This window comes from Aedes aegypti, chromosome 2 (assembly GCF_002204515.2).
Source record: "Aedes aegypti strain LVP_AGWG chromosome 2, AaegL5.0 Primary Assembly, whole genome shotgun sequence".
Lineage (NCBI taxonomy): Eukaryota > Metazoa > Arthropoda > Insecta > Diptera > Culicidae > Aedes > Aedes aegypti.
In genome coordinates, this window is record NC_035108.1 from 227504750 (window position 1) to 227531692 (window position 26943).

At 43.4% G+C, this 26943-nt stretch overlaps 1 protein-coding gene across 1 annotated transcript in view; it reads right to left on the minus strand.

Moving 5' to 3' along the window:
* Positions 1 to 402: 402 nt before the first annotated feature.
* The window catches only part of LOC5572046 (scavenger receptor class B member 1), a 43364-nt gene continuing 16823 nt past the window's right edge, over positions 403 to 26943 (minus strand). Inside the window, exons 4-6 of the mRNA XM_001660102.3 lie at positions 1655 to 1942; positions 1002 to 1596; positions 403 to 939 (exon numbers count right to left, since the gene is read on the minus strand). Of these exons, the coding sequence (XP_001660152.2) occupies positions 650 to 939; positions 1002 to 1596; positions 1655 to 1942 (1173 nt within the window). The 3' untranslated portion in view covers positions 403 to 649. The remainder of the gene's footprint in view (positions 940 to 1001; positions 1597 to 1654; positions 1943 to 26943) is intronic.

Here is a 26943-nt window from a genome sequence, read left to right on the forward strand (position 1 = left end):
GAAACTTTATGTAAAATGACTGCAATGTAATAATTCCCTTACAGGCAAAATTTCAAGTTATTTGTAGTTCGTCATCCAAATTTCAGCCAATTCGGACTACCATGAGCTGAGATACAGCACCCCAAACTTTGGCATTTTGTATGGAAAAACAGCATTTAGTTACTAACTTACGTCGCTGACTGTATATAATTAAAGTGATACATTTTTCGCATCGATATATTGAGTGATACTTGAGATTTGCTTCTTCAAATGAAGAGGGTGATTAAAACACCGTCCCGTGCGGCCTTAAACTCTCCCTTATTCTCTTTTTTATTGCTATATTTTTTGTTATAACTTCTTAATTTAACATTTATTCTACTTATTCACTTTGTTTTTCTTTCCAGTAAATTTACAAACAAAATATATAATAAATTCAATTTTCTTTATTTGAACACATATTCAATGTTTCAAAGGATCAAAAGTTGATAACTTCGATATAGCCCCACTTAGATGCAATCGTTTCTATAAATGGGATGGATGCAAATTTAAAACAAGTTGCCTACACTCACTACATTAACGTATGTACACGCAGAACAAAGAGTAATCAAACAGATCATTCGTACAATTGCCATTTCGGCATAAAACTATTGTCATGATAAACAGAGGTTACCTAAGACCTTATTTCGCTGTTCATTGAGTTAAGTTTCACAGTAGGCTGATCTTCAGGCTTTTCAGAGTTAATATCATCTGCATTTTTCGTACGGAAATAGCATGTCATGGCTAGAAGTGCAAATGTTGTCACACAGATAAGTAAAGATCCATACTTGAACGAGAATTGTATCGCATTCGCACTGAATGTACTGTGATAAATCATGTTCCGCAGTTCCTCAGATATGTGACCAGGTACCACTTCAAGCCAAATGACTGGTAAAATTTGTCCATCATTGAATGGCTCTAAACCTGAAAGTTGGAATAAATGCTTATTACTATTTCCGATATATTGCATTATGAAACAAAATTACCTGAAATGTATGATGTTTTTTTCACCTGAATATTTATTTGAAACCGGGAAGCACCATCTATTGGAAATGCTAGTCTAGGATGAATGTCGGCAAATGTTTCGTGCTTCTCTCTCTGAGGATCCAAACCTTCCACCATTTCAAGTAGCTTTCTATCACCAGTATAGAAATGTGGAAAAGATGCATAAATTGGAGCTCCATAAGAACACAGAGTTGCATTCAATAAACCACTTAATGGACAAGAAGCAGAACCCAAATGGCAGAAGCACTGATTGTCTGCATTAATACTGGGATGAGCAAAGACATCGGTTGGTGCTTTATAACGCCATGCAGGTATTCCATCAAATAAGGTCACTTCTTTTTCATATCGCAGCGGAAATTTGCGACACAATGATTTAATAAAAACATATAGAGTTTGTCGCTTATCCATCAGATGAGGAGGAAATTGTGATCCATCTGTGCCATCTACTCGATTGCATTCGTCGGTTGTCCATATATCTAGTGAAGATTTTCCATTCAAATCCTTAATAATCGCCAGCTGCTTTAGGTCATTTTCACCAGAATATATCGTAAATGTTTCAGCACTTGTCCCATTTCGCTGTAATATAAGTATCATTTTGTGCGTGTTATGTGAAATAAACTATTCAAGTACTAACCGTCATAAGTATACCAAATTTAGAAAATGACATTTCATTGTCGAATGAAAACTTTTTTGCTAGGTTCAATAGATCATCTTCATATCCCCATAGAAATGAATCTACAGGTAAGACTTTGAAGGCTTTTGCATCAACGCCAGAGAGAGCGGTATTCAACACCATTTTTTTAAACAAAGATTCATCGGCGCTTTGTGAAATTGCTGTTATCATTGGTATATTTGGCACAACGACCTTGTCGTACTGCATTCCACTTGATTGATTGGCCAGAAATTGGTAAGATCGCAGCTCCTGAAAAATAAATGCGTTTAATTTGAATACAGTCAACTCTCCATAACTCGATATTAAGGGTTCATCGATATCAAGATACGGAATATCGATTAAGGGAGGGTTGACTGTATTAGCTAACATGCCAACAGGCTCAGCACATTGGTGTGGAAACATGCACTTAATGAAGGATTTGAAATTTCATAAAGTAGTGTACCAGTTTTAACCAGCCAGCAGAAAAATATAAAACATTTTGAACGACAAAACTGCAAAAATAATATTTTGTAAAGTATAGGGGAAGGTTCCACGTCTTAAATCATGGGTAGGACAAACGTTAACAAATATTTTGAGCACAGTGAAGTAAAGAAAAAAAAATCCTATGGTATCCTAGGCTGAAAATTGAAAGTTAAAGAGACTAAAACGCAAAGGCTGCCAGTTGCTACCACCAGACTAAAAAAGTCTTTACATGCCTGGTAGCTTCAGTAGCTACTGAACACCATAAAAATAGGAAAACATAGTCCTTTTTCCTGAAAAAAAAGAGACCTGAAGAGAATCGAAAAGAGACCGAAAAAAGACTGAACAGGAATCAAACAAAATAAAACGAAACCTAATAGAAGCCAGCAGATAAGATTTTGATTCTTCATACCATCAGAGCACATATTTATCTAAGATGTAAGATTTATTTTTTGAGAATTCCACGTGACATTACGACAAGTGTTACTGCTCGTATTGTGTATGTTTTTTTTTCATGAATTCATCTAGGAATTTGATCAGAAATTATTTCAGGTATGTTCATATGTTACTCCGGAAATTTCTAAAGGAGTACATTTTGTAATTCTTGTAACTAATTAATGAACCGGGCAATCTCTCAGTAACAAGAGACCCCTCGAGCTGGGTCTCAGGGTCGGCTTGCTACTGGGTAAGCTGAGGGGCTACGCGACCAAAGTGTGCAGCGTACCGTCACCTGACTAGGCTATTGTAGTGTATGGGAATGAAAGAATTCTAACTTGGTGGGAATCTCTAGGGTTTTATTGGGTAAAATTGTCTATTGAGGATTTCTATGGTTATCTGAATTTATTGCAAGCTATTGTTCTTGTGGGGGTGTGGGTGTTAATGGGTTTTCACGTACCGGTACGACTTGCTGCTTCTGGTTGCTGTTGCCGACGACCTCTTGATGTCCTGCGAGCGCTCGCTGATGATATTCTGCTGGACAGGTGGTAACGACGACACCGTAGACGTAGTGTCGTAGGGGTTTGGCTTTCGTTAGGCGTCCTCCCTCTTTGACGGCAATCGACACGGCCCAGGACGGTACCGGAGTGACCGTGCCGAGAGGGGAAAGCTCCTTTACGTTTAGGGGTGTATACCCCGAGCTGTGGACCTCCTTCACAGTTATGACCGAAATGGCCAGAGGTCAGCGATGGTCCTTGACGGGTTAGGCACAGCAGACTTCCGTCTACTAGGCCGAAACGTGTGCTGCTGGTAGGCCACGCCACACCAGCCAAGATGGCGAAATTTCAACGGTAATATAAAAAGGTCCTGATGAAATACACTTTCTCTCCCAATTTGTAAGGTTACCACTCACTTTAATTATATCTTTGAGGACACTTTCAAAAATGCACTTGAGCACACGCACGCCTTTTACAGAGTGAAGTGATGGCGGTTCTAGAATTTGGCTTGACCCTCTTGTCTGTTTTTCCTCCCCTCCCCAATTTCCTCAATTGTGGGTTGGGGGGTTGTTACCACCTGTTGCGTGTAATACGCCTGCTGGCTCACTTATCGTTTATGTTTGTCTTGTACCCACAGCTTGCATGCAACTTTTTCATGTTTCAAATTTAACAATTCTTCTAACTTACTAACAATCATATTTTATACATTTTGACAATTTACTAACATTGATAACATTTACTAACCTTTTATTTACTAACCCTATACTAATCCCACACCACTGAACACTAGAAACGTGACAGTATACAAATAAAAAAATAGCACGAATTAAAAAAGGACTAACAATTTGTAACAAACGGTTACACTATCCCGCACCTCGGGAAAATAAATGTTGAACGAGGTTTAACATTTATTTCTCCTTCAATTTTCTAAGACTTTGTACATACGATAAGACATTTTCCTGTAAAACACAAATTCAACGTTCATTGTAAAGACACGTAGCAGTTAAAAATACAATTATTCTTTTAGACTATCACATGAACACATTAAAATCTTGAGCAATTAAAAGCTAAATTGCATTTAAAATTTGCCATAATATGCCACCAGTGATTCTGTTTAGTGTCTATGTGAGTCTGTATACCCTTATCATATTCTACTACTTCATTTTTCTAGTGCCGTTAAACGGCTTCATTCGGGTATCAAGCGATCGCTTTGTCGAATTATCGGGTTATCGGGTCTACTATAGCAGAAGACGATTCAGTATACCTACGTCTTCTATCGCGCGCGTACCGTGTATGCAAAAGTGTGGAGTTGAACTTTAATGACCGGGTTATTGAAGTTCAACTTGTTGGTGAAGTTCGTGATTTATGAAGATGAGTGAATTTACTTCCGTTCCTATCTCTATGTTAGGCTGACGAAACAGTTTCTTTTCAGGTTTGTTCAACCAGTTGGCCACCTGGTTGAAAGGAACAACCCCGGAAAGTAGCGCATTTCGATCAGATGATTTCTATTGGTTCACACAGGTAAGTGGCGATTAATTACCGTAGGCGAATGTTTCCCTATTTCGACCCTATCGTATCGTCATCGCTTCATCAGAAGCGATGTACAATATAAATGTTACACGGCTATTGTTCGTGCACTAACAATGCCTTATGGTCAATCCGGATTTATTTTGTCTATCTAGGTTTCTATAATTAGATTCTCTTCTTTCGTTTTACAGGATCTCATCATCTCTCAATTATACAAGCGAAGACCTACACAGACTGCTGAACAATGATGACGAGACGATGACGTATTTCAAATTCTCTCCGACGAAGACCACTCACGAGAATAGACTGACTACGTATGAGGACAATGACTTCACGGACGAGAATCAAAACAAACTGGACACTTACTATCGGACATACAGCAACGATACGATTACCATGTCGCGATGAATGATTTTGGACTGGACAGCTACATGATATCGACGCAAAAGCTGATGACAATCATGACTTAAACCTACATCTGCGCACGTGGTCTGACTTCCCACGTGGTAGTACGGTGAGTTGGTTCTATGATGACCGTAGTCCACCATGACCTTGGTGCTAAATCCCAGTATTCTTATTTTAGGATTTTAGTCGCGTTTTGGAGCATCATTACCAGCGCGAAGATCGCTCGCCGAAAATACTCCCAATGCTTTGCCATTTTCATCCGCCAACTCGTACGAGCTGCTACCGCGTTTGGCAATTATGGTGCATGGAGTGAACAGCGGCCCATATTTCGCGTTGTAGTGCTCAGCTGCGGACGACTGGCGGAAATTCCGCTTGTAGACTTTCTGGCCGACCTCGAAAGTTGGAGCAAACTTTTTGAACCGTAAGTTGTACACTTTTCTACATTTTTCGTCGCTTTTCTCTAGATTTTTCTTAACGATCTCTCTAATGTTTCCTCCAACTTCCTGCCTGTACTTCTCACGAGCTTCTACGGAACGTTCCCCTTCATCTCTTTCCAGCCGATGTTCTTCACCTTTAACCACTTTCTCATGCCCGTACAGTATGCGATATGGTGAGAATCCCGTTGAAGAATGCACTGTGGTGTTAATCATTTCTTCAACCTCAGGGATTCTGGTATCCCATACTCGCTGATCCTGTTGCATGTAGGTTCTAAGGCAAGAGTTGATTGTCCGGTTGGTTCGCTCCACAGGATTCGCTTGGCTGTGATGTCTAGAGTTCAGCCAATGACGAATTCCTCGTTTTTGCAGTAACGCTTGGAATTCCTTACCGGTGAACGTGGTAGCGTTATCGCTGATAATCACCTCCGGCGTTCCATATCGCCGAAACCACTGATCTTCAACCACTTGACAGACTGCCTTGGCTTCAATCTTCCGAATAGGAACTAGCATAGTCCACTTAGAGAAAATGTCCATAAGGACTAATAAGTGGGTTTTGCCGTTTTTACTTCTCGGGAGATTCTGAATGAAATCCAAGGCCAGTATCTGGAATGGACGATCAGTCAACCTTTGTTTTCCCATCGGCGGGTTGGATGAAACTGACGAAGGCTTGCACTGCTTGCAAACATCGCAAGCCTGTACGTACCGTTTGGTATCTACTGCCATCCTCGGCCAGTAGTACCGAGTTTTAAGTTTTTGGATTGTCTTCTCGTATCCTGGGTGGAGAGCATCATCGTGTTCTTCCTTAAGAACCGACTTCCTCAATCCTTCCGGCACGCACAATTTCCACTCGTAGCGGTAATCCAACACATCAGAAGCGGCCGCTACAAATTTGAAAAGTTTGTTTTCTTCTATTTTAAAATCTGCGAACGATTCTGGATCTTCTTCCACCTTTCGATATTGCTGCGAGTACCAATCATTCTGCGCAGTGATCTCTATGGCTTCTACGGCGCGTGAGAGTGCGTCTGCCACGACGTTTTCTGTCCCTCTGCGATGCTGGACCTTCATGTCGTACTGCTGAAGCAGCATACTCCAGCGGCTGAGTTTGCTCGATGGCTTCCACTTGGAGTTCATGATGAACGACAGGGCCGACGAGTCCGTAATCAGCGTAAACTGGGTTCCTTCGACGTACGGACGAAATTTCTCGATGGCTTCCAAAGCTGCGAGACCTTCTTTCTCAGCAGCCTTCCAGGATCTTTGAGGGGTCGTCAGCTTCCTTGAGTAATAAGCTACGACGTGTTCTTTGCCCTCATTTTCCTGGGTTAAAATGCCAGCGATCGCCATGTCACTCGCGTCTGTCTGTATTTTAAACGGAAGATCGAAATTTGGGTTGGCTAAGATGGGAGCACAAATTAATTTTTCTTTCAAAATGTTGAACGCTATCTCGGCTTGATTGTTCCAGGTAATTACTTTCGGCTTGCCTTTAAGAAGGTCCGTTAGCGGTGCTGTAATTTCGCTGAAACCCTCAACAAAGCGGTGATAGTAATTCACCATCCCTAAAAACCGGCGTAGAGAACGCACAGAGGATGGTCGCTCAAAATTCACGATTGCTTCTACTTTATCCGGATTAGGCCTCACCCCTTCTCTAGACAAGATGAAGCCCAAATACGGAAGCTCAGGAACGCAAAATCGTGACTTTTCGATGTTGATCGACAAGTTGGCATCGTTCAACCTTCTTGCCACCTCTTTAAGACATTGAATGTGTTCCTCGAACGAATTACTCGCGACTACTATGTCGTCGAGATAAACGAAAATGTTCGGCTCTAGCTCACCATAGCCTAAAACCTGGTCCATCAATCGTGAAAGCGTTGCTGGGCTATTCACCAGGCCAAATGGGAGACGGGTAATTTGAAATAAACCACGCCCGAATACTCGGAAGGCGGTGTATTTCCGGGATTCAGGGTTTAAGGGTACCTGCCAAAATGCCTTGGAAAGGTCAATGGTAGATAAGTACCTTGCAGCCCCTAGCCTTCCCAAGATCCTATCTTGATGAGGTAACGGGTAGGCATCTCGTTTTGTCCGCTCGTTCAACTTCCTAGCGTCCAAACACATCCTGACCTTAATCGCTTCTTCTCCATCCTCTCCAATGTTCTTTTTCACGACGGGCACAATCAACATTGCCCAATCGCTGTTTGACCTCTCAACCACACCAGAATCAATCCACTTATCGAGTTCCTCGTTCACATATTTTTGAACTTCCGGCGACCAGGGATATGGATTCAATCTCACTGGTTTTGCGTTTTTAAACTCTTCAGTGAACTCGATGGTGTGGGAGATTAACGGCGTAACTCCCAGTTTATCTCCTTCTCTGAAAACTTTAAATTTAACTTTTATCTCCTCCAACCTTGCCTGCTGATCTGCTGTCAGAATCTCCGCATCATCATGCTTTTCTGCCTCAGCCTCCATGGATTCTGCTATTCCTCCTAACTGTCCTTGAATTGTCGGCTCAATGTTGAACATTCGCCAGAAGTTCATGCCTAAAATCAGTCTACGTTTCATTGCTGGTGCAACCAACGTGGTGACAATTTTCGTTTGCCCGTGAAACGTGACTGGTAGGTTCACGTATCCCAAAACGTCTAATCGTGAACCTCCTGCGGTTGTAAGCTTGGTATCAGTCGACAGCAGCTTTAATTTCAACTTGGTTAGCAAATTTTTGCTGCCACACCCAAGAATTGAAATTTGCGCTCCACTGTCCAACAGACCAATGAGCTCTACTCCCATGACATCTATGACGGCAAACGGACGATTATCCCCCTCCACGTCTAACTTCAACTCGCTGATTTCAGGTTGGTACGGCACAAAAACAGTTGAAGGCTTTTTCTGCAACATTCGACGACCTTCTACGTCGAAGTTCGCCCGTTTTTTGCACAGAACGGACATTTTTCTTTCGTGTAGTTGTGGAACCCGCAAACCATACAAAATACCTCCTTTTCCAACAGACAAGTCCGATGGTGGTGATATTTACCTCGACAGTTGAAACAAGTTAGCCTGTCTGGAACTCGGTAGTTTGCAATTCTCGACTCCAGATCCGCTTTACTCGTTCCCGGACGTTGATTGTCCTGAGGAACTTCTTGCCTTTTCGAGATGTTGGTACCGTCCTCCTTCTGGTCAGGCTTCGCACTTTTTCCATTATACGGAGCAGATTTCCACTTTTTCTCAGCCGGCCTATTATCATTCCGGGGGAAATCTCTACGTACCTCATGGACTTGTGCATTTTTAGGAACTGCGTCGCCTTCTCGGTTACGATACATCCAGATGTTAGCCGAGTCGAGCTTTCGTCCCCACTGCTTCAAACCTTTCAACGTACGTATCCCTTTGACCACCAAAACGTTCTTGTAGTCGGATCTCAGATTCCGGAAGACGATGTCAAACATTCGTTGTTCGCTCGGGGCAACAGCCATGAACTGGAAAATTTCCATGACTGCGTTGAAATAGTCTTGAAACTTTTCTGAACGTTTTTGCCTTCGTTGAGCCGCTTGTTGCTCGTAGTGAAAATCCATGTCTGGCGGTTGGAACTCTAGTTTAAGTTCTGTCACCAACTCTCTCCAATTCCGGAAGTCTCGATTCTTCTTTCCTTCGATGTACCACGTCCGAGCCTCTCCGCTGAAAAGGTGAATTGCTTCGTTAAACAGATCCCGCTTTCCCAAGTTTTCTGCCTCTGCCATGAATTCCACTTCGGTTATGAATTTATTCAACTTCTTGCCCTCGTCCTTTCCATCGTACTTCATTTTCCATTCCGCTACAGACCGTGGTCGTCTCCGTACTCGATTAGGCTCCTCACTTTCTTCTCCGGAACTGCTATCCTCGTTACTTGATTCTTCGTATTCTGTTCTTCGTGGGTTCCTAGATTTCCTCTTAGGTGGACTTACTTCCCTTCTACTCTTTTTCTTCGCCTTTTCCGGCCGGCGTTGGCTTCTAAGAACATTCTCTTCCTGATCCTCGCCAGACGAACTATCTCTCCTATTCCTTCCGCGAATTGTTTTCCATCTACTTTTCCTAGCTTCTTCTAAACCTACATCTTCACTACAAGAACTATCTCCTTTTCTTCTTCCTTCACTAATGCTACTAAGTCTGGATTCCAGATAGCTGTCTACATGCTCCAACAACTTTTTAAACATCTCTTCTGATTCTTTCTTCTTCTTACTTTTTCGTCTTTCTTTGGGAGTGCTGGTATTACCACTCAATTCTTTATTCTGGTTCCCTCTATCTTCACTTTCTGAACTGTTTTCTTCTTCAGTTTCTTTCACCGTACTCTCTTCTGATCTATCCTGTACGCTCAAGTCTATCAACTGTTTGCTTAAATTTTCCTCTACCCTTTTCCTCACATCTGGATCTGATGTAAGAACTGTGAAATGTTCTTGGTAGAGATTTAGAGCAATTCCCTCAAGTCCATCTGTGTCTACTTTCTCCTTCAATCTCATCAACCTATCATACAAATGGACGAGCCTTGTTTGCAACTCTGGCAATTCTGATTTCTTCGTTCTCCTATTCTCTAACTGATCGCGAATTTTTGCTATCTTTTCGTCAACTATATTCAAATCTCTTTTACACTCTTCAGGGGACATTTCCAAAACAACTTCAAAATTATTTTTCTCCCTTTGCTCTTTTAGTTTCTGACGCAATCGTCGACGCTTCACATCACGAGAATCACCAACGTTGAACGGAACCTGGCGTATCTTGAGTTCGTACTCCACCTCATCTACGAGTAGATGGGCTACATTCATCGACTGATATTTGAGTTCAAATTCAGCATTCATGTTGCTCAAGAAAAATCAAACAAATTCAAGTAAAAACAAAATAATTCAGAATAAAATTCAAAAAAACACTAATTCTAGATTAAAGCTATAGTAGACGAATTCAAAAATTTCAAAATAAATACGAATAAACTTAGAACTAACAAATAGGGTAAAAATTCAAATAAATGTAATTCAAGTGTTTGTGTAGTGTAGTGGCTAATTCAATTTCGTTCAGGACCTTTTTTAATTGCTGTTAATTACTCTTCATTAAGTGTAACTCTTTTTGTGATCAATCTGCTTTGCAAGTTTAACTGCTATTCACTAGGTACAACTTTCACTTTCTTTTGCCTTTCAAGCGAATCTGAAACGCGAACGGCCAATGTCTTAAAGTTTCCAAGAGAATAGAACAATTTTGGTCGGTGCAAAACAGAGCAAAGATCCTACACAACTGTGCAAGTTGTGTACTCACCTGCCGCCTATTAAAAATCGTTAGATTTTTCTAATTTTAATCGATCCTCAGCTTACCTTTCGCGTGTTGTAGTTGGGCGCCAATTGTAACTAATTAATGAACCGGGCAATCTCTCAGTAACAAGAGACCCCTCGAGCTGGGTCTCAGGGTCGGCTTGCTACTGGGTAAGCTGAGGGGCTACGCGACCAAAGTGTGCAGCGTACCGTCACCTGACTAGGCTATTGTAGTGTGTGGGAATGAAAGAATTCTAACTTGGTGGGAATCTCTAGGGTTTTATTGGGTAAAATTGTCTATTGAGGATTTCTATGGTTATCTGAATTTATTGCAAGCTATTGTTCTTGTGGGGGTGTGGGTGTTAATGGGTTTTCACGTACCGGTACGACTTGCTGCTTCTGGTTGCTGTTGCCGACGACCTCTTGATGTCCTGCGAGCGCTCGCTGATGATATTCTGCTGGACAGGTGGTAACGACGACACCGTAGACGTAGTGTCGTAGGGGTTTGGCTTTCGTTAGGCGTCCTCCCTCTTTGACGGCAATCGACACGGCCCAGGACGGTACCGGAGTGACCGTGCCGAGAGGGGAAAGCTCCTTTACGTTTAGGGGTGTATACCCCGAGCTGTGGACCTCCTTCACAGTTATGACCGAAATGGCCAGAGGTCAGCGATGGTCCTTGACGGGTTAGGCACAGCAGACTTCCGTCTACTAGGCCGAAACGTGTGCTGCTGGTAGGCCACGCCACACCAGCCAAGATGGCGAAATTTCAACGGTAATATAAAAAGGTCCTGATGAAATACACTTTCTCTCCCAATTTGTAAGGTTACCACTCACTTTAATTATATCTTTGAGGACACTTTCAAAAATGCACTTGAGCACACGCACGCCTTTTACAGAGTGAAGTGATGGCGGTTCTAGAATTTGGCTTGACCCTCTTGTCTGTTTTTCCTCCCCTCCCCAATTTCCTCAATTGTGGGTTGGGGGGTTGTTACCACCTGTTGCGTGTAATACGCCTGCTGGCCCACTTATCGTTTATGTTTGTCTTGTACCCACAGCTTGCATGCAACTTTTTCATGTTTCAAATTTAACAATTCTTCTAACTTACTAACAATCATATTTTATACATTTTGACAATTTACTAACATTGATAACATTTACTAACCTTTTATTTACTAACCCTATACTAATCCCACACCACTGAACACTAGAAACGTGACAGTATACAAATAAAAAAATAGCACGAATTAAAAAAGGACTAACAATTTGTAACAAACGGTTACATTCTATATTCTCCACGAATATTCCTAGGGAATTTCTTCAAAAAAATCGTTATGGATACCTCAAGAATTCAAACTGGATTTTCTCAAGGAGTAACACAGAAAGAAGTTTCTCCTAAGATTATTTCAGAAAACTTCGGAATTTCACTAAAAAAATTTTAAGATTTTTTTAAGAAAGTCCTAACTCCTCAAAGGTTTTATGCAGTGATTCATAATTCGATTTCCCTGGGACATCCTCCAAGATTCCTGGGCAAAATATCTTCTTAAATTTAATCAGGAACTTCTCCAGAAACGCCTCCAGAAGTTCCTAGGGATTTCCTATGATTTGAACTAAAGATTTTTCTGAAGATATCTTCAGCAATTGTTTTTAAAGTTTTAAAAGTTTATTTTTAACGAATGTCTCCAGGGAAATGTCAAGAAATTTTTTTTCAGAAATATAAATCCGTAGGGAATTGCTAAAGAAAATTCTAAGCCTCTGATTAAACCTATATAAGTTTTAAAGTCATCCTTGTTCGGTCTCGCATCGCAGTCGGCGTCATCGTTGGCTGCTTCAATCAATCCAAAGCAGCGCAGTACATAGTCCATTCACTATTGTTCGCCTTTGATCGCATAGCAGCAAACAGCCGAGAGCAACGGTAGGCATGGTATTGCTAGCTACAGCGTGCTGCTTCTCTTGTGTTGTATTCATATCTCAACCGTACTGCTTGCACCTATAAAAGGCGCAAGCGAATCAATGTATTTTTAGTGTGCTTATCATATCCCTCACCGAGCAGGAGCACTGCCTCTCGGTGGGAAGTAATAAATCGTTTAAATAGTATTCAGTTTGTTTCTTCATCGTCGCCCGGAGTCCCGTCGGTCAAATCACAACGTAGGGCTCGTCTCATCCTGGACGAAACATTGATTGGTCCTCCGGGGTGTCCGTTATCCTGGTCACGGCACCAATGTTTCGTCCAGGGTTGACCAGGCCCTACGTTGTGTAATTTTAGGTCCCGAAGGGGCAGACGAATGATGAACGATTTGACTTCTACTAATTTATTGCCACCACCGAGAGGCAGTGCTCCTGCTCGGTGGGGAAACGATTCTCTACAATTACAGATCAACTTACAACTAAATATCACAGCTTTGAGAGTCGCTTATATATGCGAGAAGTAGTGAAGCAAACATTTACAGATAGCATTGTTACATCGCTGTAATGCGCCAACAGTGTAGCATCACGCAGCCCAAAGCAACAGCATGAAAGCAATTGGGCTGCTTGATGCTAGCTGGGGCAGAAAAGGTGAAATTGAATATGAACTGCTGCGCCTTGCAGTAAATGGGAGAGTCGGTGCGGTGAGCCCGAACATACTCCCGCCCGAAAACGAATGTTTTCCTCTGTAGGTAGGACTCGGCTCGACGCGACGATAGCTTGCTGTTGATAGAAGAGATGCTTCGCTTTCGACGGTGGTGATGCGCAGTCAGTCTAGGTAGTGTTGCTGCTGCTGCTGGCTTGATTGACTGCAATTCGATGATGTGTGGTAGAACACTGGGACGGGATGATAACTTTGCTTGGTGCTTGATTGATTTTGATGACGCTTGGGTCCATTGATGATGATCACGGTCGGATTATTGGATGCGTTGATCCAGCGGGTGGACGCAGGCGCCCGGGGAATAAACGCCCAGGTTCAGCAAATCGACGCTTCGGCTTTGCTCTTTTGGACGCAGGGGTCCTAGGAAGGGAAGCAGGGGTCCGAGGGATGATTACTTCGCTTCGCAAGTCGACTCTTCGGCCTTGCAGGTGGACGGCGGGGTCCGGATGGACAGCTAAGGTCCCACAGATGGACGCAGGGGTCCGGATGGACGGCAGAGGTCCGGTGCATGTACGGCTACGGTCCGGCGGGTGGACGCGAGGGTCCCAACAGGTGGACGGCGAGGTCCGGATGGACGGCAATGGTCCGGCAAATGGACGCAAAGGTCCCACAGATGAACGCTACGGTTCGGATGGACGGCGATGATCCGGGATGGACGCAGGGGTCCAGGGATGGACGCAGGGGTCCGATGCATGGACGGCAATGGTCCGGCGGGTGGACGCTGGGTCCTACAGATGGACGGCGAGGTCCGATTGGGCGACACTTGGGCCCGGGGTGAGTTGTTCGTTGCTGTTCCAGTCACTTGTCGATTGGTCCTCCGGGGTGTCCGTTATCCTGGTCACGGCACCAATGTTTCGTCCAGGGTTGACCAGGCCCTACGTTGTGTCTTACTTTGGTCCCGAAGGGGCAGACGAATAACGGACGATTTGAACTATTACGATAATTTATTGCTCCCACCGAGAGGCAGTGCTCCTGCTCGGTGGGGAAACGATATGATATGGTTACAAATCAACTTACAACTAAATATCACAGCTTTGAGAGTCGCTTATATATGCGAGAAGTAGTGAAGCAAACATTTACAGATAGCATTGTTACATCGCTGTAATGCGCCAGTGTAGCGTGACGCAGCCCAAAGCAACAGCATGAAAGCAATTGGGCTGCTTGCTGCTAGCTGGGGCAGAAAAGGTGAAATTGAATATAAACTGCTGCGCCTTGCAGTAAATGGGAGAGTCGGTGCGGTGAGCCCGAACAATCCTTATTGAACAAGGATCTCTGAAACAACTCCTGGACTTTCGACGCTCATAGGTAAATCCTTCATTCTTTCATCGACAAAATCAATCAAATCTCGGGATAGCATTTCGCATGATTTCTCGAAAATGATTGGACAGAAAAAAATTGTGTAGGATTCATCGGAGGAACTGTTGGAAAAAAAAAATCTGTAGTATTAACTGAAGTAAAAAACTTATATATATACTTTTAAAGATTGCATGGGACTTTTTGAGAAACTTTAGACGAAATATTTGGAAAAACTGCATCTGCTACTGTTTTATTTTTTGGAAGGTGTGATTTGAATAAAATGAAGGAGAAATTCCTAGAAAAAATAGATTAGAATTCCTTAAGGAATTTTGGAGGAAACATGGATGAATACTTGGAAAAAATTCTATGAACAGTCGGAGGAACTATTGCAGGGTTTCTTGAGAAAACCCTTAAACATTCTTTTTTTCAAAACTCTGAAATAAACCTTTGTGAATTTCCTCAGAAGAAATCTTTGGAAGATCTCCTAGAGTAACAACTGGAGGACTCGGTTGAAGGAGTAGTGAAAAAATGTCTGGAGGAAATTCTAGGATAGTTTTGTGAGCAAAAAATAAACAAAATAATACCTGAGGAGGTATTAGCACTTCATGGATTTCCTGGAGAAAATTCTTCTATGCACCCTTGGAAAAATCCCTGGAAGTATTTCTGGGACCATTGGTAGAGAAATTGGGGACTTCTTTAGCCGAGTGGTTAGAGTCCGCGGATACAAAGCAAAGCCATTCTGAAGGTGTCTGGGTTCGATTCCCGGTCGGTCCAGGATCTTTTCGTAATGGAAATTTCCTTGACTTCCCTGGGCATAAAGTATCATCGTACCTGCCACACGATATGCGAATGCGGAAATGGCAATTTAGGCAAAGAAAGCTCTCAGTTAATAACTGTGGAAGTGCTCTTAGAACACTACGCTGAGTAGCCGGCTCTGTCCCAGTGGGGAAGTGCCAAGAAGAAGAAGAAAGTAGAATAATCTTTAAAATAATTTCTGGATGGACCCCTCTAGAAAACCATGACGCTGTTGAACCCGTTATAGTCTAGCCTGTAAAATCATGCATCAGGATTCAATGTGAGCATAATAAGGAATAATAAGAGTATCCTCTATATTTAAACCCTATCCGACCAATTTGTCAAACAAATTGACAAAAATAGACCAAACTGCTTGCCTTTACAAGCAGTGGAACTGTTCAAATTTCCTCATCTATGTCTAGATACCAAATTGACGAACAGCAAAAAATCTGGTAATTTGTGTAACAATGCTTTGATAGATTATGTCAAGAGTGATAGCACGTTTAGAACTCGCTAGCACCATCACACTCGTACTGTGTATAAAACGATGCGACTGGTCTTAGTTTAATCCATTTCTTCTTTCAAATATTCTTCAAGAATCTTCTGATAATTCTCTATGCATGAGGTCTCTATCACAAGAACTACTTCCAGGAATGTTCACGGCAATTGTCCCAGAACATATACAGGGTTGGGCGTAGATATTTTCAAGAAACCATCCATTGATTGATTCAGAAATGCCAGAGACGATTGCTCCATTTATTTTTCTAACGGTTAAAGACATTTCTTGTAACAATTCTTACAGTTAGGGGTCGTCTATAAATGACGTAGCATTTTAGGGGGGATGGGGGGCTTCTTGAATTTGTGACGATATGTGACGAGGGGGAGGGAGGGGTCCCAACTTGTGGACGTAGCATTTTGATAAATTTCGTTTAAAAGAGTAGAAAAATTTGACAAACAGTTTTTTTTATCAAACTTCCTTGTCTGAATTTTTGAACTTTATTTTATTGATGTACAAGGGGGTCAGGGCCAAGTCTCCAGCAAAAGTTTGAAAACTCACACCTTCCATAATACACCGGGGGTTTTGCAGTTTTTTTTTTTTTTTTTTTTTTTTTTCTTCTAAGCAATGGGGGGATAATCTGCTCAACAGACGCCGTGTGGGGTTGGGGACAATTTTCTACATGCAAGCAGTAAACAGGACTACACCCCCGACCCACTAAACCATTTCCATTGCCGCCAAACCCTTCGTCTCTCCGGGACCACCAAGAAGGCATTGCTTCGGAGAGGGGCTATTGCACATCGCATCCTCCAGGTTAGCTGCGTAGCCATGCAGCAACGAACATCGATGACACGCTTAGGGGGGTCCACCAAGGTAGCATGCTGGCGCTTTGCCAGCTTCCCAGGTGGTCCTCACCTCCCGTTGTCCGCTGAAGACGGGCAGGGTCGACCACTACGCCCGCGCCCAGCTGCACCGCAGGTATCAAGAACTGATACTGCGGGCTTCGCAATTTGACCTACTGAAGGCTCAGGCCCTATCAGCTAGCACCAGCTGGGATTGCTGACGAAGGGGCCTCCACCTGCCCCGAACAACCAGAGGCTCGTACCAACCCAGTAGGCCGGCGCCACGACAGCAACGCTACCAGGATGTTCTCCCCGCGGCCACTTAATCGCTGTAAGGGTCGATTTCGACCGTAGGGCACCGGTATGACCTACGTAGCCGACTGCGAACCCTTGGACCACCTGTTGTTTAGCGTCTGCACTAGCCACTCCTCGAGTCCACTCGCCACCTCCTTTGCAGTTCCGAGACGATGTGGGTGATAGCCGATGAAACGGCATTCCAGCCAAACTCGTCTTCACACATCCTCTGGACCAAATTGTCCGGAGTCGTGTCCCGACCGCATGTGGCTAACATGCGGTCACGCATTGTGCGGAAACGCGGGCACACGAACAAAACGTGTTCCGCCGTTTCCTCAAAACCTGCACAAACTGGACATTCGGGAGAACCCGCATGACCGAAACGGTGTAGATACTGTCTAAAGCAACCATGGCCCGAAAAGACCTGTGTCAGGTGGAATGTTAGTTCCCCATGGCGCCTATTGACCCAGATATCCAACCTCGGAATCAACCTGTGAGTCCACACTCCCTTGGTGGAACTGTCCCACGCACGCTGCCATTTGACCATGGAGGCCAGTCTGGCAGTCCTGCGTATGCCTCTTGTGCCGCGCATTTCGAAGCACTCTATGTCTTCCATGATAAGAATACCAATAGGCACCATACCGGTGATGACGCAGAGTGCATCGTGTGACACGGTACGGTACGCGCTCGCAACCCTCAGGCACATTAGCCTATAAGTTACTCTCTAGCTTGCTACGGTAGCTCTTGGTACTTAAAGCCGTGCCCCAAGCCGGGCCACCATACCTCAGTATGGACGAGGCGACACTGGCCAGAAGCTTTCGCTTGCTGGCGTACACCGCAGAGCTATTGGACATCATCCGGGACAGTGCCACAATAGCTGTGGAGGCTCTCTTGCAGGCATAATCGACGTGGCTACCGAAGGTAAGCTTATCGTCGATCATCACCCCAAGTGTTTGACGGAGCGCTTCGAAGTGATCGTGCAGTCGCCTACACTGATCACCGCTTTGCTGCACCGACTTTCGGTTGTTGACAACAACCGCCTCAGTTTTGTGGTGAGCCAATTCCAGTTTCCTGGAGCTCATCCACTCCTCCACAATTGCGATCGAGTGGGCTTGCAGTCAATTCCACTTCTTCGATCGATTCACCGTAGACCTCCAGCGTAATATCGTCGGCAAAGCCAACGATGACCACACCCGCCGGGAATTTTAATCTCAACACCTCGTCGTACATGACATTCCATAACACCGGACCCAGGATGGAACCTTGCGGGACTCCTGAGGTTATGTGAAAGCACTTCCGACCCACCTCTGTGTCATACACTAATACCCGATTCTGGAAAGTAACTTCCGAGAATCTTGTACAGGTACTCGGGTATCCCCAGAACGCAGGAGCGCATCGGCAATAGCCGCCCAACTGGCACTATTAAATGCGTTCCTTACATCCAGAGTCACTACTGCGCAGTAGCGAATCCCCCTCCTCTTACGCTGGAGTGCTATCTCAGCGGTTTTCTTAACCGTCAGAATAGCGTCTACGTGGACTTCCCTTTCCGGAAGCCGAACTGGTTGCTTGAGAGACCATTTACACTCTCAGTGTACCTCAACAGTCTGTTGAGGATGATCTTCTCGAGCACCTTGCCCGCCGTGTCAATCAAGCATATTGGTCTATACGCCGACGGGTCACCAGGTGGTTTCCCCGCCTTTGGCAATAGTACCAGGCTCTGCCTCTTCCACGCATCTGGAAATACTCCCTCGTCCAGGCATATCTGCATAGCAGATCTGAACATACCGGGAGCCTCCAAGATTGCGACTTTGAGGACCAGGTTTGGAACTCCGTCCGGACCTGGTGCCTTCCCCATGCTTAGGGATTTTGCAATCCCTACAAGTTCCTCATCGGTTACTCTATCCTCATCGCCAGCCCCAATCCCCGGCTGTCCTACAAAAGGAGGCCATGGGCTAGGGTTGTGGCGCGGAAAGAGCCCCTCGATGATCCCCTCCAGCATCTGTGGAGATTTCTCCGTAGGAGCAATTGCACCTCTTGTCTTCGCCATAACGATCCTGTAGGCATCACCCCCACGGGTTCGCGTTGGCACTCTGACAGAAGTCCCTCAAAGCAGGCCTTTTTTGCTTGCCCTTATCTCGGACTTCAGCGCGACTTTGGCAGCGGTGAACACCGCCCGTCGTTCTTCACGCTCCTGCTCGGTACGTGCTCGCTGCATCCGCCTCCTGGCCCGTAGGCAGGCACGGCGCAGGTTCGCAATTGCTTGAGTCCACCAGTACGTCGGTGGTCTCCCATTTCTAGGGTGGACTTTCCTAGGCATGGTCGCATCGCACGCACGCGAAAGCACCGCTACCAGTTCGTCCCCGCTTAGGCCGAGTAGGTTACGCTCACGACGGAGCGCCTCCCTAAGTACTTCGTCATTGAAGTACGATGTCTTCCACCTACGAGGGCTTGGCCGTGACCTAGCCGCTTCCTCTACGCGCTGCCTGCTGTTGTTGTAGTCGATACTGTAGCGAACCGCCAGGTGGTCGCTGTGAGTGTAGGCATTGTCTACCCTCCAGTTCGAACTACTCGTTAGGCCAGGACTACAAAAAGTAACGTCGATAATCGACTCCGCTCCGTTTCGGCTGAAGGTACTTTTGGTACCAACATTAGCCCAGATCGACATCTAGCACGGCCAGTGCCTCTAGCAGGATTTGACCTCGCTGGTTTGTGATACGGCTTCCCCATTCCACGGCCCAGGCATTGAAGTCACCCGCTATTACTACTGGCCTTCGCCCTGTCAGCACGGTCGTCATACAGTCCAGCATCTGCGTGAACCGCTCGGTCGACCAACTCGGAGGCGCATAGCAGCTACAAAAGAGGACCCCGTTTACCTTGGCGATCACGAAGCCCTCGTAGGTAGTAGACACCAACTCCTGGACGGGGTATCTACCCGTCGTCCATATCGCCGCCATTTTTCCGGATCCATCCACGACCCAGTTGCCGTTGCCGGCGGGTACTCCGGTATGGGTCCGATATGATGGCGATGTCCGTCCCCACTCAGCAACTGACTGGTACAGCAGTTGCTGAGCTGCGTCACAGTGGTTCAGGTTCAGCTGCGTTACCTGCACTGTGACTTTTCGTTAATGGCTCGTTTGAAGGTCGGGCACCTTGAGCCTCCCGTTGGATGATTGTTGTTCACGGACTTGCCGGAACAAATCAAGCACTTGGGAGGGTTCTTGCAGCCTAGTGCCTTATGACCTTCCTCACTACAACGCCTACACAACTTGGTCCTATCAGGGCCTTTACAGCCCAGGACTTGTGTCCTGGTTCCCTACACCTAAAGCAGATCACCGGTTGCTCATGTATGTTCAGTGAGCATACTGACCAACCAACCTTGATCTTGCCTACCTTAGCGGACTTATTTGCGTCCGCCACAGGTAGGTGTACTAAGGCACCTGAGTACCTGCCGGACCTTTCCGTAGCTGAACGGCAGCGGTGGGCACCTGAATCTCGCACTGTTGCCGCAGTGCTGTGACGAGCTCTTCTGCGTTGGTGATCTCGTCAAGGTTCATCACCTTCAGAGTCACTGACTGCGTCAGAGCCCTCACTTCGACACCCTCGCCAAGGACCTCTTCCGCCAAACTTTTGTAGGGCGGCGCCCTTGCGCTCCTTGTCGCGCTTAAGCTCGAGAATCATTTCACCTGTACGAGTGCGTCTGACACTGCGTACGTCGGCTCCAAGATCTGCGAGCTTCGCGTCACTGCGCATCGCCTTCAGGACTTCCGAGTACTTGGACTCTTCCGTCCTTGATGATGATCGCATCACCCTTTTCGCGCTTGGCACCTACCCTCCTACTTTTCTTAGGCCTGGTATCCCTGCGCTCCTGAACTTCCTGCTTCTCCTTCTTCTTCTTTCTCATTACGGTTGTCCAGGGGGCGTCCCCCCCTGATCCGCCCTAACCTGTGGTGATTGAGGACCTCTCAAAGGTCGCAACCCCCTGTTCCCATCACTCCGTGAGGGGCCAGCCTTTTCGGGCCCACCCTTCTCGGCTTTCCGGGACGCCTGGCTGGGGTCCGATTTTCCGGCACTTCTGCCGGTTTTCGGGGTTAATATCCGCCTGGCCTTGCGAGCGCCGCCGGGTAGCTCCTCCCCCTGACGGCTGCCTCGCGCGCTTCTTGCGATTGCTTGTTGTAAGCATTCGCTTCCGCACTTTTTGGGGCTACCCGCGAAGACGAAGGGCTCCGTCTGGGTAGACTTCGGCACCTTTCAATTTCACGGGTTCTGCCGCAACCACAGTCGCCATGGATTTAGCATGGTTCTGCTTGGCCGCCAACATCGACTTACGAAGTCTGAACAGGGCCTGCTTGAGGTCCTTGGCTGATGGTAGACTTCGAGGACGCAAAGTCAATTATGGAGTCGAGCTGCTGTGCAGCCACTTCCATCGCAGAGAGCCCATCTCTACTTTTATGATGGCCCTCATTCAACCACGCTCCATCCATAACCTCACCCGATGCGTTAGCTGGGGATGAAATATGGTTTCCAGCACTGGCACTACGTTGCACTGCTGCCTCCTCCTGCTTCCGTCTCCTCAACGGAGACCTAGCTAACCCACTTTCTTGCGAAGGGGTTCGCTTCCCTACTACTGCTACTACCTGCACTACTACTATTATTTTGATTTTGGTTTAAATTTGTATTCATGATTGGATCCCACGAGTAGCACGGGAAAAGAGGTCCACCACGCCAGAGCCCTGCATTAACGCGGGTAAGGGACAAAATACTGTGAGGGGTGCCCAGGTGCCCCACAGGCTCCGTTAATGGCCCGAACATCTTTTTCACCCCTTCGACCATTTCATTCCTCGGCACGGTTTTTCGCATCACACCTTGAATTGGGGGTTACCCCGTTTGGTGGACTCTTACACCGGAACAGGTCGTCCGTAGTTCTTTCTATACGCCGGAACTACGCGGACAGGGGTTTTGCAGTTGGGAAGTAGGCAAACGTAACATCTTTGACCAGAAGGTTCTTTAAGTTTTGCTTCTACACTAAACTTCCCCTACACGTATGAATGATGCAAGGTCAAAAGGAACATCAATCAGTCATACATATGACGGTAGTGAAGTGTTTTGCCTAAGGAATGTAGAGGGATTTGTGTGGTGTTTTGTAAATCGCTCTGGTGGAACAAATTTGTTATTACAGTCAACTCTCCGTAACTCGATATTGAAGGGACCATCGAGTTAGGGAGGTATCGAGTACAGAACAAAAACCAGTACAACTGCGATCCAAGGGACTAGTGATCCTTTATATGAGAGATAAGCGGAAGTAAAATGGAATGATTTGGCACAGACCAGCAGTGCTGAGTTTGCTCAGCGTCGAGAATATATTTGTAACACGGGACATGACTTTCTCATTGCAAAAAAGTGTATTTTGTTTCGTTATAGATCTTGAGCTCCATTTCCAAACTTATAAACAGCAGAAAAAAATCATCAACTAAATATCGCATAAACAACCATTCAAAAAAGGAAAATATCCATATTTTGGCTCTATGCAAACAACTTTCACGGAAATAATTTCAAGCGGATTACATTACTCCTCAAGAAAGTTTAAAACAAACATAACGCATGTTCGTTTGCTCACGCTTTGACAGCTCTCGCTGCTCGATTGGCTCACACTTTGACAGAAATGTCAGCTTCCGCGTATCTCTCTTATAAAGGATCACTACAAGGGACCATCGAGCTTAGCCATGAAAACCAACCGTTTTAGATACTATGTTTCTCTAACTTGATATAGAGATACAGAATAAGCGAGTAAGGAGAGTTGACTGTAGTTTAAATAATAAGTTAATTTGATTTACCTTTCAATTAGTATTCAATGATTACAGAAACTTTATACTTATTCAAAGGCGTGTAGTGCAGCGAGCTAGTGGGCGGATCAAGTGCGATTCGATTAGGCGAGCGTGGGGCAGAACCGAGGATGGAGAGATGCGGCCACAAACTGACGTTTTCTCGGCCATTACACTGCCATGATAAGAGATGCCTTTCCTCTCCGATGAATTATTCTACGTATAAATAGCGGGTTAGGTACAAAAACAAGGATAAAGAGAGAATGAATGTTAGTGATTGTTACATGGTTTATTGCCAGTATTGGCCTACATTGAGTCATACAAAATTCACTCTTTGGATTCCCACGATATTGCAGGTTGCTTTGAAATATGGATTTTCAGTGCACTCCGTTGATCACACTTTTTTCTTGCTTGAAGGCGGTTGCCAAAAATCATTTCACAAATTCATTCAAAAAAAATCTTTTTCAATGGAATAAACGAAAAAGATCGCATAACTGGCAACCTTGCTCGCCTTCGGTGGTGGTGGAAGATCGAAAACCAAAACAAAACCGAGAAAGACAAAGGGCAAATTTGGTAGCACGTGGCTTTGCATGACATATCTCTTTGTCAAAATGCTGTCAGATCGCGAGGTTGCACTTTGCCGTCACACTTGAAAGTGTCACACTTTCAAAGTGTGCTGTTCGATTTGGTGGGAACAGCGCAATAACAATCCCTGAAACTAATGATAAACAACAAAAAATGAATCCGAAAGAGCGAGAACCTTGATGTTTCAATGTATGACAATCCAGCTTCATTTGCATTTTGAGAAGCTCTTGGTGATATTCTCACAACGGCCATTCAGAATGGTTCGACGGATACAGATAAAAGATCTTATGACAAAATTAACGCGACGACATGTTAGTAAGCTCAAACGATTATTGTATTTGCAACTGTTAATTTAATAGTTAAGCTAAGGGTCGGTTATTGTATATAACTTTATAGATAAGCAGAAGTTAAAGCACGAACGCGAAGTAATGACCTTTCCATCCCATCTTCAAGTGCTCTCCACAAGCACAACACTTCATTCGGCAGTTTAGAACGTCCATGTTGTAACTTGTTCACACAAGAAATCTACTCGACCGAGTTGGTAGAACGTGCCCGCACCCCTTTCTGAACCAAAGGACAGGGGTCTTATGTCTGAATTTTGAACTTAAGTTAAAAATTCAAACATTCAAAACATTAATGTTAAAAATTCAAAATTCCTAAAAAAAAGATAAATAATTTATTTATAAACTAACAAATTAAAAGTTTAATAAGTTCAAGTAAAAAATTCAATGCTTTATTGATTTGAAAAATATTGTTTTTTTTCATTTATATCAAGATATTGATTCAACTGTTTTACTTTATTTCACATTTTTTGTTGGAGCTTTATTTCCTCAAAAGAATAAAATATGCTCATTTAGGTAAATATTAACGTTATTATTGTAAACAAGATATTTAATTGTTAAAGGAGAATCTCCACTCAGCCAACTCAACAATTCGTTTTGATATACAGTCAAACCTCCATAAGTCAATATCTCAAGAAACCATCGACTCATGGAAATATCGGTCATGGAAACAAATGCTTTGGAAAGCTGTTTGAGGGGCCATCATAGTAATCATGAAATTTGTTTTTAGTATGGTTCCATGAGTCGATATCAAGTCATGGAACATCGACTCATGGAGGTTTCACTGTATCCAATGATCTTGATGGAACAAAAAATAAATAAAAAATCTGGATAATCTTCCCAGAACTACCAGAATCCTTTTTTACCATTACTTTCAAGATTTCGTGATTTTTTTAAAGGTTGTTCATTACAAATTTATTCCAGATTACTCGGAAACTTATTCAAACAGACTCAAGTCAAAAAGTATACAAACTTACTTTATCGATTCTACGTGTTTCGTAGATGAAATTCTACACATTCGCCCTGAACCAACTCGATTTTTCACTTTTAGAACGTTTTAATTTCCGGATTTACAAACGACGAAATTAAGATTTTTAACTTTCTCAATCTTACCACTACTTTCGCCGCTCCGCTGTATGGAGAGACAAAATGACTTAACCACGAATCAAAACGAACACTACTTGAATCGATTTTACACAAAAATACGTCGTATAAGTAACTTAGGAACGGCTTATCATTTTGTCATACAATTTTTGTGGGAAACGATATGAATTACCTAGTGTTTTAACGCGAGATGATTGCATGCAAAACTTAAGCAATGCACACGGTAAAAACATGTTAAAAAGCGGATTTCATTTTAAAGCAGATTTAGAAGACAGGTTGTGATTCTTCTGAATTAATTTTCTCAAAACCGTATGGAAGTTACTTACGTCGATTTGAAAAAGTAATCGAGATTTTTTTACAAATTCTCCCAATTCAGATTGTGTACTTGAACTTATTTGTTTTTCAATTAGTGTAAGAATATTTCAGTATAGGTGACTATGATGAAGTTTAGTAGAAATACTAATAAAGTTGATTGTATAAAAATCGCTAGTTTCAAATATTACAATTGTTATTTTTCTCTATCTAGTTTGCTGAATGGATTTGAATTTAGCGAATAATTACTGAGATCCTTATCAAATTAAGGTATTTTGTTGATCATATTCACTGAAATCTGTTTCTTAACCTCGAAAAATTAAAACAATATCCCCTAATTAAAAAAAAAATATATAGAATATATATTACATATATAGAAGATAGAAGATCAATAGATTTTTAATATGACAAACATGAACCTCTACATGTAAATTCATCAATTAGTAGTTTTCTGAACAATTATTACATTGCGGAACAATTCTTTTGTCTCAAGCACCAAAATACCGCTATTTATTTAAGGTGATTATAAAACGAAGCCAAACTTTGAATTTTTGACTGCACAAGACTGGAGAATCTTACAACTGTTCGCGTTGAAAATCAATCAAATTACTTGCTTGGTGGCGGTGACCAATGGGATAAATTTTCAACGTGGAGCGCTGTTTGGTTCTCAAGTCTTGTGCTCTTGAAAATTTGAGGTGTGGCTTCGTTCTATAATCACCTTAATCTATGGTTGCTGAATCCAATGCCGTTTTCAAAAATATCATAGGTAGCACGTCTAGTTTTTGAGATAGTGGATGTTAAAAATGCATTGTTTAACGATTTCAATCAACTTGCATGCTAGTTTACCAGCTTGTATGAGGATTTATTTATTTATTTTTGTCACAGAATTCAAACTTTATATGTTTAACAATAGTTTTTAATAAAGTTCTTAATACTATCGATGCTCAAAAGTTATTTTTTGGTGATTTAGAAAAGTATTGTATATTAGAGAAACGAATAATTTTGTATGTAGATTGAGATCGTGTTAAAAAATCAATTAAAGATATTTTTATCAAATTTTTAAACAAATTATTTCCTAAATAAATACTGAACTCCTTTTTTGCATGCTTGAGGCATTAGATCACTAAGCAGTTTGATGAATCATGCTTTGAATTTCAAGCAAACATCAATAATACCACATGGTATGTCTGAACCAGCAGATTATAAAAAACGAATGTACATTGTATTTTTTCTCGCTTGAGTTTAGCATTTGGATTACATTATCATAGTCGAAAGGTTTTAAAATATTCCATTGATAAAATCTTGATTTTTCCACTTTTTAACTATTTTTATACTAAACCGTATGAAAATCACTTTATTTGACGCATTACAGCCCATACAAAATGTATGAAAAATTTTCCCCGATAGAATATTTTGAAACTTTCCGATTACGAAAGTATAGACCAAATACTGATCTCTGATTCTGAGAACGGCATCAGGTTAAGCAACCCGAAATTTATTGGAGACACATAATTTGATCCTTGAGACACGCAAAAAGTGATTGTTTCGCTGTGTTATTACTATTCACTTTAATTAAACAGACTTCCAGTTATTTCTTAACTCTGGATTAGTTCTTTACTTCGCTTTCGATCCCAGGTCCTCAGTGTGAGAGGCGTTTGTTCTAACCACTACACCAGCCCCATTAAAAGTCTATATATAATGTTTAAGGACTGCGCTATAAGCTTTTTG